At 40.1% G+C, this 16,766-nt stretch overlaps 1 protein-coding gene across 2 annotated transcripts in view; it reads left to right on the top strand.

Moving 5' to 3' along the window:
• tenm2a (teneurin transmembrane protein 2a) overlaps positions 1 to 16,766 on the top strand; it is a 206,023-nt gene that overhangs the window by 57,523 nt on the left and 131,734 nt on the right. Inside the window, exons 3-4 of one of the 2 annotated variants that reach the window (XM_044040584.1) lie at positions 11,741 to 11,785; positions 13,093 to 13,383. In XM_044040584.1, coding sequence (XP_043896519.1) covers positions 11,741 to 11,785; positions 13,093 to 13,383 — 336 coding nt within the window. The remainder of the gene's footprint in view (positions 1 to 11,740; positions 11,786 to 13,092; positions 13,384 to 16,766) is intronic. The other variant, XM_044040585.1, reaches the window with a different exon arrangement.

Raw genomic sequence — 16,766 nt, 5'->3', positions numbered from 1 at the left:
CTCAAAAGCATCCCGTAGATGCGACAATAGAACAGTGGAATCACTGAAGAATATCCTGGGGGCCGACTCAGCTCCAGTCCTCCAGTCCTCAATGCACTCCTACTCACCCCATCTCCGCATTCGCACTTTTATAGACGGGAAACTACTCGTGAATTGTTTGTTTGTGTGGTCCACATCTGTGCCAGGCTGCCTTTAATACCTTTATAGGGGGTCTTAACTCTGTGTAACATCTGGTTGAGCATTTGTCACTAACAGACACACACTCAGGTTTCTGTATGTCAAAAGTGCCTAGTTTACAAACTCTATAGTATGTACAGAAATGTTTGTATGAACTGAGCAGGAGTGATCACTACAGTGGCTTCATTTAGTCAAACCCTGTTGGCACTGTGATTGGGAAAGTGTGGACTTTTGGCACTGATGTTTGCATCAAGGTATCAAACTGCAATATATCATGTGTTGTTGTTTGATACCAAATTTAGATGCCTAAGGAGTTAATCTCATCAGCGTCAGCGAGCCAATAAGCACGCAGCATGCTGGACCTAATAGTGTTTGTGATTGGCTGTCTCGATGAGTGCAGGAAGTTACGACCAGAGATTGAGCTCATTCCCCAAAGTAGAAGTGAGTGTGTGTCTGTGTTGTGCTTCAGGGGCTGCCACTTGTTTAATGAATGAATGTATAACAAGAAGATCTTAAGTGCACAATCTAACAGCCTCCTTTAACTGAAGTGCATTGTAAAGAAATCTTCTGAGGACAGCAACAGTGCTAAGATGTTAGCAGGTCACGTTAACCATTAGCAAACGTTGAAATGCATCTCACTTGCCACAGTAACTGTGTTTGTTCAGTAAAGTTGCATAACTGTGTCGTTACGTTAAAGAAATCATGTGACCCAGTGTTGAAGTCTTTCAGGTGAAACTAACAACTGGAAACTGGGTTACAGGGTAAAATACCTGCATTGTTTACCATAACAACTCATTAGACAGATATCCAGCCTCAGGTTTTCCACCATTCAGAACTGAAGAATCCTCTCAGATCACAAAATCCCCCAAAATTACTCTAAACGCTGTAGAACATAGGCCAGGCAGGTACGTGGTGCTTTTTTTTAAAATAAAGCTTGTTTTGAATATGTATACATTACAGTGTTTACTATCACAGAAACCGAAGCAGAATGAAGAATAAATGAAGGTGTCTAAGGGAAGAAATTAAAAGCGAGCAGACTAAAAAACCTCCAAACACAGAAAGAGGAAGATGACAATGACAAAAATGAGCGACAGCGAATGTGAGTGCAAGAGAGAGGTGGGATTATGACGTCATCGTTTTCCCAAAGTAGGGCTTTGGTGAAATATGAAAACGCAAGGGTACGGTTTGAGATTTTCTTTCTGAGACCCGTTTTCAAAAAGGACTTTCAAAGCCCCATTTCCGTGTGGGTAAAACTTTGATTGGATAGAAAAAAATAAATACTGTAGCGCATTCCCCTAGACTGGTTTTCATGTGGACAGCCCCTTAGATGAGAGCAGAAATGTTAACTGAGATGGTTACGTATTTATCACAGTGAATCTCCATCAGTAGCTTCTTGTTATGCCAGCCAAATGACATCAAATGACAAACCCGCGTACACTGAGAGAGACGGGAAATATGAGGAAAATGAAAAGGTTTCTCGTACAGAAAAACTAAAGAAATGATACAAACACTATGTGTAAGTTCTTTCATTAGGTCCATTTGAGTCTGCAAAAATGTCATGGAGCTGAAAACAAAACTAAATCATTTGATTGTAATGTGGTTTGCAATTGCAGAATGAATTTCATAAATATGGTATTTAAAAAAAGTATGGTTCAGGAATTGGTATCAAAGACAAATAGCAGAAGACACCCGCACAATGTATGTTAAAGGAACAAATGTTGGCTCTTATTTACAGCTTCATACAAAAATATTGCACAAGAACAAATTTAACGGTACATAATTAAATAAATAATTAGTCATTTCATTGCCTAGGCTTGGCCAATGCATGATTACATGTGCACTTTTCTCAGAAGAAAAATCATTTATCAGACAATGTTGTGTGTGTGTTTTCCTGAGTTAATCTATGTTTACTATGTAATGACCCTATTTGACTCTGCTTTGGCAGCTTTTGATAAATGAGGCAGATTGTAAATGTCACTGTTATCAAGTGTGTGGTTTTTTTTTTTCTCAGTTGAGACGCCTGCTTCCTAGGTTGTAATTAAACATGTTCCCCAGCCACATCATTTAAATGTGTGTATGTGTTTGTGTGCGGATGTAGGCCAAATATCTTAGACACTTGTATGCGTGTCCTTGCCTTTGTGACAAAAATGACACCAATTACATAGATGCTGGAAAAAGGGTTTTTTTTAACAACTGTAGACAAGGTGGGAGAATGCCATCAGTGCAAGCGAGTCGAAGAAAAATAACAGACTGGCTCTTTCTTGTCTCTGATGTATTTTAAATACCCGGTCTACTTTCAGGGACTTGATACAAGCTTAATATTTTATTGTGTACTGTCCCTTTTTTAAATAACTAAAATAACAACATTTAAATTATTTTTTTTGGCTCTGCTATCTATGACATGTTGTGCAACTAATAGCATTAACAAGTGTTTTTAAAACCCACTATTGTATGACATTTAGTGTTGAGGTTAAATTGCTTATTATACATCATCAAAAAATACATTCTATTCTCTCTCTCTCTCTCTCTCTCTCTCTCTCTCTATATATATATATATATATACATATATATATATATATATATATACATATATAAAAACTCAGAGTTTGCAAAATGTGTATGAGAACGATGTCGTGTAGGGACAGGGTGATGGATGATGATCACAATCCCCACTACCTGTGTGACAGCAGGCACTTCCTGCCACATACACACACTCTGCTATGATGTGAACATTTTTTGTTGTTTTTTTGTTTGTATGCCTTTAGCCAAGGCTTTCATTGTTGGCTTTCTGACAGTATATAAATGACACAAGTGTGCATTGTGTCTGTTCTTCCTCCAGACACTGAAGGGCAGTGATCAAAAGTCGAGAAGCCTCATTTATTGATATGATATGAATGAAAGGTTTGGAGACATGTCCATGACGGGGACATGAACCAGAATGCTATGATGTCTCAGTCGGATGGATTTGGTGGTACTTCAGAAACCCTCACGGTGTAGCGTCTGTTCTCTCTCAAACTATCTTTGACAAGTACTTGACAGTGGAGTGCAGAGAGCACACAACTGACAACAGCCAAGCTTAATTTAGGCCTGTCATCAGGTTAATTAGTTACATGTGATACGACAGCCTCCACTAGCACAGCTGTCATTTTCACTGGTGACGGTGGCGCTCAAACCAGGTTAAAAGGAGAAGCTGCAGCTGAAGGTTTTGTACAATGAATTTTGAACGCTAATGATTATTAGCCTTGTTTAATTCACCTTGCAAATTAACTTAAGCTGGTGTTTATGCTGTTGACCACAAGTGTGATTTTTGATGCACACTGTCATCCAACTCCTTCATTTGAATATATACAGAGTATATGTATAAATGGAGCAGGTCTCTTCACATATTTTGAGTAGCTGTAATTCACATTTTATAATAACAGTAAATAGCAAATCAAACATTTCCTGAAAATAATATATATTTTTGTAAAATAAATAAATGAAATGTCTTCATGGGAGCAATGTGAAAGGTGTTGCTATTCAATGCAGAGCGCAGCTTTTTTGGAACTTCCAGAGTGACCTTCAGCTCATTGTTTATTTATCCACTCACAAACTCACAGTTTTGGCTCTCTCTCTCTCTTACTGCTGTCATAACCAAGGATGGATTACTGAATGGGCTTACCGGGCCAATGGCTCAGGGGACCCTGAAGCTCAAGCCTTTGTGCTACTATCCCAATATCTTTGCTATCCCGATATTTTAATGGGGCCCTGAAGCCAAATAACACTGGATATGTTATTTGACATATCTTAATAGGGCCCCTCAATCATAAACTATGTCTACACGATATCTTTGGACTTAAGTACATTAAGATAACAAATTGAAAGTTATGGTATTCACCCATTTCTAGAAGGGCCCCTCAGCCAAAGAACACTGCTTATTATGTAATGTCTTCATTATGTAAGGGCCCCTTTGGCTATGTTAGCCACCCCTGATGTGTTGATGGGGCCCTCAGTCAAATAACAAAGGCGCGGCGGTGGGGGGCTTTTCCCATCTGTGCCCAGGGGCCCACTGTCTCACAGTCTGTCCCAGCTCATAACATATTCACTGTAGAAGCACAAAAACGACACCATACTCACACTGTTGATCACCTAACAGCAGACACACAGGGGTTGTTGTTTTACTCTCCAGCTAAACAGACTCTTGGACGTGCTTTCATTACTCAAAATTGAATGCAAACTAAAATAAATAAGGTGGAAATAAGAGAGGACATGAAGACACGAGGAAAATGTATCTATTTTACGATACACTATGGCATTGGGATGCATAACTCTGACTGTGGACAAAATTATGTATGTTTCTATTTTTACCTGTGTAATTGCAAGTGTGTGGGGTAGAACCTGAGAATGATTAAGAAGTGGGTGAAATAAAGTAGTATATTTGTCTAAAATATAGTGTACTACCTGTGGTGGGAGGTGGACACTGCTATTCAACTCATCCCCTTACCATTGCTTTCCCCCTTTTTTTTTACTTCCATTAAATTGATTATTGATGTGTATAAATCATAATAATAGGAAGAAAAAGAAGGTCACAAAGAACAGCTGTGGTGAAATTAAGGAGGAGTACGAAAATGTTTAATCATGATCTTTTTATTCATATATCCATATACGTATATATATATATAGAGAGAGAGATAGATCTATATCTATGGCATAAACAAATAATCGAAAAACAAACACCATAAAACAGAATATTTTAACATCTTTAGTAAATGCAGAGATATAGACCAATATAAACTAAACAGCACAACATGACATCCAGAGTTCAACAAGCAATTCAAATCATAACCATGATTATAATCTTCCTACTAATCATCTTCAAACAAACCCTTGAGATGGGAAAACAATACGTGCAGACGTTTTTTTAAAATTTATGGACGTGAAGGCTGTTTTCCTTGGTGTTTAAAAATGTGCAGGAATATGTCATTTGGTATTTTTAATACTGAGACTTAAATCTACATATGTGCACATTCACTCACTCTGTTGACTGTGCTTGACTCCAGACTGCATGGTTGGTTCAGTCAGCTGGTGATAACACAGGTCTTTGCAGTGAATGTAAGTACTCGCTGGCCTTAAACTACGAGTCTAATCAGCAGTTACCTAACATTGTGTGCTTTATATTTAATAAATATATTATATTTATATATAAATATTTATAAATATATATATCTTTATTATATTTAATAAAGATGTAAGATGGGAGATGAAACTGACGTCACACAAACCTGTCGCACATCAGTCAGAACGGAATTTTGGCAGGTAGCCACACTGTTTAATCCCATATACTGTATATACCAGGTAATAGAAATCGAAGATGGCAAATAGCTGTTGTGGATTAAACAGTCAGGGACATGCAAAGGAGAAAGTATTTTACTGATCTCCAAAGATCCTGAGACAGAAGAGTTGCCACTGCCATAAAATGCACTCCAAGTGAGCCTAGACGACAATCAGAGTCAAACAATGGATTCCTCTTGTGTAGTTATCACCTCATACCAAGTATAGAATACAACATTTAGTAGCTTTAATATATTGTGTTTATTTTATGTTTCTAAGCATTCTGGAAAATCGGATGAGGGAAAGTTGATCGCTGCCGATTTAAACCATGAACGCAGATATGTTGAAACCAGAACTGGCACCTTTCAATTTTGCAGGAAACTTTTATTGCCACCACGGTGGGTGAACACAAGATGAGTCACGTGGTAACCAAAGCTCTATAAGCAACATGCTTCCCTGTCGAGTCAACTTTGGCCTCTATTCATAGATGAGAAATATTTCACCTCTCAGTGGTACACCTCTCCACGACAAGAACCCCTCCAGAGTGCATGGTGTTGTGTCATGTCCTGTCATGTCCTGTCCAAGGCAGACCGCTGTCCTCTGGGCAGGAGTAGAACTAGCCAAGGGACGGATGACATTTGTCACACCTATTTTAGTCTCCTCATTAGGAGGTGTAAGGGCCCCATGGCTCAGACTGGAGCCAAACAAGCGGGTGTCATGTGGGAAGTGTTTAACCATGGCACTCCGTGTTGGCATACCTGTTAGGTCGTTATTGTGCCGCACGGATAACGTGCCTTGTGCAAAGGCGTAAAAGTGAGGAGGCACATGTGCACCTATGTGTGGAATAAGTTTTTGATAATTGTCACCAAGCACCACACAGTCATGTGTCAGTGTGATCATCCTGTCATGACATGTCAGTCACACAGGAAAGATCTCACTGCCACTCACTCACTGTGAACATGACACCAGCGAAAGCTTCTTTTTTTTTGTCATTGGTGGAAACATTTCTGTTCACTGGAACTGTACATTTTCAAATGGATTTATTTATCCCTTCATTAGCTCTTCATGCTCGCACGACACGGATCTGTGCCGCAGGTGCAACCATGGCAATTTGCAGTGGGAATAACACAACTCACGCAACTATATGGACATCGTGGGGTGTGTGTAGTCACATAATCAGCTTTAAAACAATATGTTTTTTTTGTCTTCTTATGTATTGTTGAGTCAAACTTATGTTTCCTTTTATATCACATTTTTAGTCGTGATATAAATTAGCAATAATTGTGCAGAAGTCACAAAATAGACCATTCTTCTTCCCTTTTTGGGGAAAAAAGGGAAGCGAACTTTTTGAGTACTTTTTTGCTTAGGTTTGTTTATGTAGTTGGTTGTGCTGAACAAAAGCTATAAGACACTATATTCCACATTCTTATAGCCTCTGTATATAGTGTACGTTTTAACAGTGTGGTGGAAAAAAAGCAGCCAAAATGCTCTGTGTAAAAAATACGAGCTCAAGGATTCAAATCTTTATTCTGGTGTCTGTCACGATTAATTACAGTGTTTGAATAATCTGTATTTGTTTGTTGTTATGTTTTATTTATATAAAAGGCAAACTGCGTTCCTTTTAGTGGGAGTCAAACTATGTCACTGAGCAAACACTGTAGATCAGTGACAACTGTCACAATATAAAATAAGAATCGACTTGTGTTTCAGAGGCCTACTCTAAGGCCACGGAAATCAACTACACTTCTGCCTATAAACCCTTGTGAATGTAACTCACAGATTAATGCAAGTAAACACAACCCCCGACTACTTGCTATAGGGTCTGTCACGCTCGAGCTAACTGCCTTCATGATAAATTGTGAGGCTTCAATCGAGTGACAAACATATTCTCAGAATTGATCAGATTGTTCAACTTCCTCGCTCCATTTCCGCCAGGTTCTCTCCCTCTTTTTTTTTCAAAGGTCCTTGAATTGTTCACATGGTTCTCTCGAGTTGAAATGTTTGAACTCGAGCGGCTAAAGCGAGTGACAGAAGTGTTGCGTCACCCAGCATGAAGAATCCTCACGATTCCTCGCATCGTTGTCATGTCGTCATATGAAGAAAATTGCATTTAAATTAGGAAGTCTGCAGATACCCATCGTACAATCACTGACAACCTTCTTATCTATTACAAGTTTCCTTGAAATACTTCCCTTTTTACAATTATCTGCGCATAGAAAGTGCACCGTGGATAAGAGTAGATCATTTAATTTAATGCTGTAGTAAATAAACTATAGTTATCATATGGTTATGCACAACTAAAGCACAATATTAACATTGTGCTAATAAATTTTTTGATCACACACGGGGAGAAAAATGAGCTGTGAACACGGAATTGACGTGTTAACACGTTTTAAGTGACGGAAGCGAGGGGAAGAGTTTTACTTACAGATGAAAAATATGAAACTGTTGAACTCATTATCAACATCTGCATTCTCACATCCAATGTGTGTATACGCTGGTGCTACATTCACTTCATTTCATACACCTCTTCCCCGCTCATCACCATGGAAACCAAGCTTTGTTGAAATGTTTGTCACTATTCTGCACGGCTGTGTGTGTGTGTGCGCGTGAGTGCCCGAGTAATAATAGACAATCTCAGAAATCTCATTCTTATACCGTCTCACAAACAACACTCACCCTCAACCTTAACCTTATTTCAGTCACAGCCAAACTCCACTTTGCTCCGGTGCATTCACTGTATCAGAATACACTTTGACAAAGCCCTGCTCTGTCGGTCTTTCTCAACAACCTGTTTACCATGACCATGAGTTTCATCATTCTTTACTACCTCGTCTTATGATCCTCCTTTTCGTCAGCAGCTCAGCTCACTCTCCATTTCACTTTCCTCCCATATCAAGATCAATTATATTTTTCCTGCCCTCACGCGGCACAGCGCAGCAACAGTAACAGCCTGTGTGAACCAAACTCGAAATCTCTTTCCGTTGCTTTGACACCAAATAATAAATTAATTAATTTGACCACATCTCTCAGAATTCATGAACTCTCATCAGTTGTCTTTGGAATATATAAAGAGAAAAAGACTCCATTTCCACGAACACGGGCAAAGATGGAGAAATGATGATGAAAATTAGAGGAACATGTGACGGGAGGAAAATCTGAAGCTATTTCATCCAAAACAGAATTGACACTAGATGGTATTATACACTTTCACATGGCAGAGGTGTAACCATTACAGTTTAAATATTTTGTTTTGGGGAAAAAGCAACATTTCTGATCCAACATTATATGGCACATATGCATGATACAATGTATTCTTGCAGTTTTTATAGATCAGATAAAGTACCAGTGATGTTTTAAAGCATTCAATGTTGAAATGATGAAGTGAGAAACGATTGCAACCGATTCTCTATCATCTCCTATTATCCACTTCTCCTTCACTATCCTTAGTTTTATTAAATAGTGCAGTGAGCGAACCAATGATTTCAAACATTTTGCATTAAAAAAAAACAACAAAACATTTTTGCCTTGTACTGAGGAACAAGGGGAAAGAACAGTGTGGCAGATTGCAAGAGACACAGTAGAGCAGCTTCAGTTGGGGGTTTGTCCCAGAAGAGCAGGAATATATGACCCTTGAATTTTGGGGCCTCACTGCCATATTGTCTCTATTTGTCATTTCTACAGTTTCCCCTAACTTTCCTTTCTCTTTTTTTTTATAGAAATATCTCCTAACTTTTAAGTGTATGACAAGTAATGAACATATACATATACACAGCTTGCGTGAATGTTTTATTCTGTGTTAATTTACATAAAATAAAACAGGGGCACTATGCAGATTAATCTTGAATTGAATGGAAATGGAAAATATTAAGACATTGCACAGTGCTATTAGCTTTAAATTCTGCTCTTCCCCCACTGTAAAGAAGAAGAAAATAAGGCTTTTACTGTTATTAACAATCATTTCAGCTATTCCGGGGGATTGTTAGAGAACTTGCTGTGCACAGTGCCATTTGCTTCCTGATTTTGATGCTTCCTCCACACATGAGCAAATCTGTTCACTAGTTTGGCACTTCAGGGCAAATCAGAGCTTGTTCTGAGCTGGCACTCCCTCTAAAGCTCAAAATGGCTTGTCCGAGGGTGGCCTGCATTGTAACCTGTTGGATCTGCAAAAAAGGCAACATAATTGCAGACATTGAGGCCCACAGGTCTGTCTGCTTTTCAGAATTACACGGTGTGGTGAAGGAAAGTCAGCTAGCATAATGCAGTGTCCTGCTGCCTATACTTTGCCTGTCAAACTGCTAACAAGCACAAATGATTTTTTAATGATAGGCCCCTATCCCACAAAGCTGTCTACTCACAAACACACATACACCACACAGACACACCACGCACTGCACGCATTCACTCCCACTCATCCATAATGGGTTTTATCAAGGGAAGTACATTTGGTTTAATGGATCACTGCAAGTGCCATTTCCACTCACACTGTTGTGTTCAAGTTGCAACAAGATGCTGCCTTTTCCCCAGTGTCACCTATTTTTCTGAGATACAACATGTGGTGCAGGAATCATCCAAATGATAATGTATCTCAGGTGCAGGAAACCAAAGTCCCCACTGAGCGAAGGAACAACTGCAGCAGCAACTGTTCTTCGTGTATAACAAATAGCTGTTCTTTGTACATCAGTATCTAAGATTCAGTGAGTTGCCTGCTTTAATGGGTTGCATCCTAATTGTGGAAGCCTATATCAACGGGAGAGTTTTTTTCCTTGCATTATTTTTATATGTCGTATTGTATGTTGTCATTATGACAAATACAACGTATAAGAATATAAAAAGCATCTGTATAGCTCACAAAAGAATGAGAGTCACTGCAGTAGGTTTGGGACTAAGAGAGCAAAGGTAAACCTCTTTGTGACAGTGATTAGTGACAGGTTTTCAAAGGCATTAACACATTATATAGGCAGTTCTTCTATGTGTTATTCTGTAGGATACAGATACACAGGTATTTTGGGAGACCTCTTCCAGCAGACTTGCTTCACAACAAGGCGGCTACATTTTATTTTCCACGAACAGTTTTAACTGACATGTTTGTTCTGCTCCTGTTCTGCTTTCTCTTGTTTTCATCCCACTTAATACTGAACAAATTTTATTTCAGTTTGAATAAGCATGTACTGACAAACAGGCTATTGTGTCGACGATGTAACCCAGTGACTCACTCGCTCTTTGTTCTTTTTCTTTCTTTCAAATACTGAAACTTCACATTCTTCACTCCTTCAGTCTGTTAGTGAGGAGTCCTCATGGAAGTCCTCTAAAACACACTGTTTTCTCCATATCTGTAAACATTGTATTAACCATCTCATTAGTTAAATTAGATTCCGCATGTACAGATTTAGTCACTTCTTGCACATCACACATATGTGCTAAAATGAACGTTTCTTTGCAAAACAGTTTTCTTTGTCCCTCTTCCTTCAACTCTTTACCAATATTGTTGCACAGCTCAAGGACAGACAGGTGTATCATGCCCGTGCACATACAGTATATGTGATAGAGAATGTGCTGTGTGAGTGAATGGGTGTGAATGGGTGAAAAATGTGAAAACTGTAAGGTGAAGCAGCTTTGAGTGGTCATCAAGACTAGAAAGGCACTAAATACAGACCATTTACGTACATAATAACAGACAGCTGCTGAGGCTGCACAGGTCTCAAACCCCACATTAATGTGCACGATGAGTGTGTGAACGACAGTGGCAGTATTGTATATAGAGAACGGCATTGATCTGATTAGAATGCAGGGACACATTTGCCCCCACATCTGTCATAATATCATGTTACATACATGCAATTGGTTTTCTATTTGTAGAATAACTGAGATAGATTTTCATGTCTACTTCAACCCCTCGCACCAATCCATCTTTCTTTGAGTACCTGTGGATTGCTGCGGCGCAGGCTGTGTCAAACTGCTGATGTTGATAAGAAGTGATTGGATATTGCATGTGTAATTACTTGGCGTGGTGGGATGTTAATTGTACAGCGCTTTGGCCTGTGGGATGGAACATTAGACATGTTCAGCAAGTGCACACACGTGTACAGACACAAGTGCACGTACACTTTCACGTGAAGACGTTGGTTTAGACTTAGACTAGAAGGTGTAGTAAAGACACTTCCCAATTGTGGAGTTGACACTTATCTAGGAAGCAGTTCTGTTCACGATAGTGTGCTGACAAATATTAAGAAGCTGTGCTCTGCTCTCTCAGGCCTCCTGGAGTTCTCCCCCGTCCTCCTACGATACCTCATCTCAGGTATGGTTTCAACGACTATAGTTAGATCCCATGTTTATGCAGTACCACTGTAGTGAAAATTATAAACGGACTGTAGAAGTCTGCCGTATCGTGCAGTGCTTGAGTGTCTTTCTACTGTAGCTGGCTGGATGTTTGGCAAGCTGTAGCCTCATAGCTGAAGCCACCTGTGGCGTGATTTGCTTGCCTCTTCTCTGTAGTCCAGTCCATCTGTTTGTCTAAGTAGAAGTTTAGAGCCCTCCAGTACTCCCCAGGCTAAGTTTCCTGTCAGCCCCACCACCACCCCTTGTTTTCAGCTCGGCTCTCAAGTCTTTTGGAGGCTGTGAAGAGGAGCCATGAAGATCCAGCAGACGATTTTCATCTGTTTAATTCATGTCTGTCTGATTGCGGCCGTGCGCCTGATGAGTCACAGTTAACCTAGTCACACAGCTGCGTGATTCCCAGTGCACCAATTCATAGTGTGCTGCCGCAATGCCAGCCTCTCCTCACTTGCCTCTCCTCACTTTCCCCTCCTTCGCAAACTGCTAATGGAGCGAATCACAACTGTTTTTTCCCGCGATCCCTTTACCCCAACAGCTGATGGTGAGCGATTGCATCCACAATACTCTTTTAATTAGTATAGAGAATAAATTGGTTGAGCATGCCTTTTTCCTTAATTGCTTTTTCCTCAGCTTGGATTTAATTGGGCTGCAGCACTGTTTATTGATCTTTTTTGATGTGCTTTAATTTGGATAATTTTATATATTTATTTTGGAACGTGACAAGTCAGTTTGTCTTGAGGGGGAGAGTGTTAGGCAGTGGGGCTCCCGCTGCAGCAGACCGCAGTGTGCTCAGTAAGCCTGGGGTCCAGTGTGTGATGGTAAGTGAGGAGATGATCAAACCCAGAAGGCAGCAAAGCAGCTCCACTACAGTCTGAGAGGCCTCAAGTGAGCAGCTCTTTGATTTCACGTCAACAGATCATGAATGCCAATGTGGAGCAGTAAAGCAGGGGAGGCAGGTTGACTAAGCCAGCCTTAATAGGCCTGCAGGCGAGTACATATTCCTAGCTTGTAGTTGGTGCCTGATTCATGCTGCGTCATCTTTCCACCTCTTGCCTGCCACAACAAAGCCCAATTTTCAGCCTCCACCTCCATAGTTTCCTAATTAGTCTGCTACTCTGCGTGTGATTGTATTTTCCATTTTTTTTTTTGCTGGATATGTCTCCACATTTGCTCATGCGAGCATTTGTTTGAGTGAGTGTTCCCATTTATTGCTTTAACTTAGATTAGTCTCTACACTCCACCTGTGTAACTCCCCTCTGTCCCTCACAGGAGGTAACTTCACCCTGGCCGAGCTGGGAGTATGTGAGCCAAATCCTGCTCCGCACCCTGCCGCTGTTCCATACTGTCCTGACCTTGGCCTCCTCCAGAGGGGCTACTCCCTGAGCGCAGGCTCTGATGCTGACTCGGACCCAGAAGGGCCGCTGTCTCCAGAGCGAGCCATCCAGCTGTGGGCCGGATGTGGAGGGGCAAAGTCTCGCCGCAGCTCAGGAGTGTCCAGTCGTGAGAACTCGGCCCTGACCCTCACTGACTCGGAGAATGACAAGTCTGACGATGAGTCAGGTAGGACAAGGGACTTTTGAAATTGTCCTCGAGATAGTATGTATGAATGGACACACTCACTGATTTGAATTAAGTGAGTAAGTGAGTGAGTCGGACTAAGATGAGACTCAGAAGAGGGAGTTGTTATGAACGAGGTGGATACATCAGACTGATATGTATAGTCTTCGTGCAATGTCTCCTTTTGTGGTTAGTGTTAAAAAAAAGTGTATACTCTCATCAGCCACTTTATTTGGTACAGTTTTTCCTTTTTTTCTGTCATTTTAAACCATTCTGGACATTCTTCTCTGATATATGGCATCAACAAGGCATTTTTCTGCATTGGATATATGGTTGTGTGTTAAAATTCAGTAGATAAAGCGTTTCTGAAATATTCATACCAGCCCGTCTGGCACCAACAACAATGCCATGTTCAAAGTGACTTAAATCACCTTTCTTCCTAATTCTGATTAACTTTAGCAGGTCATATTCAGTCAGTGGATTGAGTTGCTGCCATGAGATTGGCTGATTAGATATTTTTACCCAATAAAGTGGCTGAAAGTGAGTTATGAATTATGGGTAAGTTGGAGTTATTGATTGCATATTTATCCGGATTCGAAGGACAATGGTTGGACCATTCTAGCGAGAGCCAACCTTAATTTCAACTGACAATAGCTGAAGCTCTCTAATTCTACCTTCTCATACACTTATCTCCTGAGATATCACCACTGATCTGCCAGTCTTTAAAAATGTAGAGTTTATTAGAGATGGTAGCACTGGAATATGTCTGTGATCCACACCAAGATAGTCAGATAAAAGCACCATGTTTACTTCTCAAGTACATCCTTTCTTTGAATCTGAGTGAGTGTGAGATGATCCCAGTGGAAATCCTCTTTCCTCTGGCAACTTTGTTTATTACCAGCTTCCCATTTCCTTGTTAATCCTGATGCAGTCGTAAACCTGCATGTGAGCTTCTCGCCAAGGTGTCAATGGAGGTTAATGAAAAGTGGATGGAAGGAAAAGCAACAGTCTAATTAATTGAATTCTCAGCAGCCACACGTATCAGCTGTGGATCAACCTCTGTTGGACTGCGGGCCTCAGAATCAGAGAAAACTTCTGTCGACTGATCAAACTACTCAACACCTATTAAACACATCAGGAAACACCTTCCCCGAGATGTGCCTCTCATCCCACCACCCGATAATTGCTTTGTGGTTAATTACCAAGCTAATCTTGCAGCCACAGATATAAGCTGCAGACGCCGCTCTTATTCTGTCTGTCTCAGGGCCAGGAGGACGCCATTGAGCACTTTTTTTCCAGTCGTGGAAAAAATTACCTTTTTAATCCAATGCTATATTATAATTATGTGCCTACAGTATGATATTGCGCAGTTATGATTGTTAAAAAGATCTGAAGTTGTTTTGCTCATTTCCCCAAAGAAACTTTTTTCATGAAGTCTTATCCGTCCGTAGTTTTTATACTTCCTCACTCATCGATTATCATGCACAGCATGTGTCAAATCAAAGTCAATTAAATTAAATTTCATCAAAAGATTTCTTTCTATAGGAGTGTTGAGGAGAAGCGTTGGCTCACACCTCTCGGCTTGTCTCATGGTTTCACAGAGGAGAGATGTAGATCAGGCTTCAGTAGTGCTGTCTCTGCCAGCATGAAGAGATGAGAGGCGCAGTCGCAGCCTGATAAAACAACGAGATGTTTGCATATGTCTGATGATTTCAGTTCATTAGTTAGTTACTTAGTCACTCTGAGTTAAGGGGGATCTTTCCCCAACTCCTGTGTCATTCTCCACACAGAGCATCTGATATTGAAAGCTTATTACACCTCAAAGTGCCCATTGGGAGGATTTCACTCCCATCAGATTAAGCGTCATGTCTGCACCGTTGGTGCCGAGAATGCTTATGTGTCGATGTTGCGGCGAATGTCATTGCATATATGCCATTTTGTCTACTTTATCTATGACTGTGAGGGTGTGTGTAAGCCTAAACTATGCACACACATGTGGGGGTGTGAAACAGCAGCAACTTGAGTGTCAAAACAGCAGGAAGAGGATCTGAGGCTCTAATAATAGAGATTGACAGAGGCAGACAGAGAAACAACATCATAAACACATGCTAACAAATCAAAAAGACGGTGACGTGCTAAAACACCAAACAGAACTGTGCACCATTCTCATCTTGCAGCGTCTGTAACAAGCTTCAGAAGTCTCACCTCCACTTGCTTCTCCTCCTCCTCTTCATCTCCCCCCTCTCCCACCTTTCTTCTTCTTCTTTCAAGCGTCTTCCTCTGTCTTCTCTCCGCTCACACTGCACCTCTCACCATCCCTCATTATACTCTTGTCACTACAGCTTCCCAGTGTGACTGACAGGTGTCGGTTTAAGGGAGTAGGGTTCCCCTTCAGGGCAGGAGCATATATGTGGATGAATTGCTGAATTCACTACCAAAATAGAAAGCCCAGAGAATTGGCGACACACATCCTTAACCTAAGGAAAAGTATGTGCCTGTGTGACCTTGTGTGTGTATTTTATCTCACATAGACATCTAGCTACAGAGTACGTGTTGGATAAATTCACAGATGTTTTGTTGTTGTATTTATAAACCTAGTCTTTCATTAATAGTACTCATGCTGAATGAACTACACGTGAATTCCAACATAAGTTACAGACTAGTATGACTCGTTCATTCTGTAATTCAGATTAGCAAAATGCATGGACCTTTTTCTGAAAGTTTAATTGTGGAGGAGTTGAAAAGTCTGGAAAACTAACAAAACAAAACTTGAGTCAATAACAAATTAAAGAGTGTGATCCTTTGGATAGATAACAGTCATTCACGGTGCCTGGTGCCTTTGCTAGTCTCAACACAATTAGCAGCACATACTGTGTACTCCGTAATGTAAACAACCCAAACTCACAGAGTTGGTAAAAATAACTTTAAATACACTTTTGTTAGTAGAACTGTTGTTTGTGTGTGTGGGTGGGTGTATTCATGCAAGTGTGTTACAAATAAAATGTATATTATTATTATTATTATTATTATTACTATTATTATTATTAACGTTATATACTGTGTGTGTGTGTGTGTGTGTGTGTGAGATATGTACAATCAAATGTTTGGTATCAATAAATGATTTCAAATGAAGGTTCACTCAACAACGTCTTTGTTTGTACAGTTGATGACAAAACACTGTCAAACAGTTTGGTCAATAAAACACTTGTTTGGAATACAGAGTTTTTATAAATAAATTAAACCACACTTTATTACATTATGTCCCCACAATCACAATATAATTTAATTGCAGTGTGATACACACTAGTGGGTCGTGAAATCATATCTTTAAACACAACAAAAAGAAACTGCTTTTCTTTTCAGCTCATTAGAAGAACAACAGATAT

The sequence above is a fragment of the Solea senegalensis genome, linkage group LG12, assembly GCF_019176455.1.
Source record: "Solea senegalensis isolate Sse05_10M linkage group LG12, IFAPA_SoseM_1, whole genome shotgun sequence".
NCBI lineage: Eukaryota > Metazoa > Chordata > Actinopteri > Pleuronectiformes > Soleidae > Solea > Solea senegalensis.
This window is presented reverse-complemented; position numbering and strand designations above follow the sequence as displayed.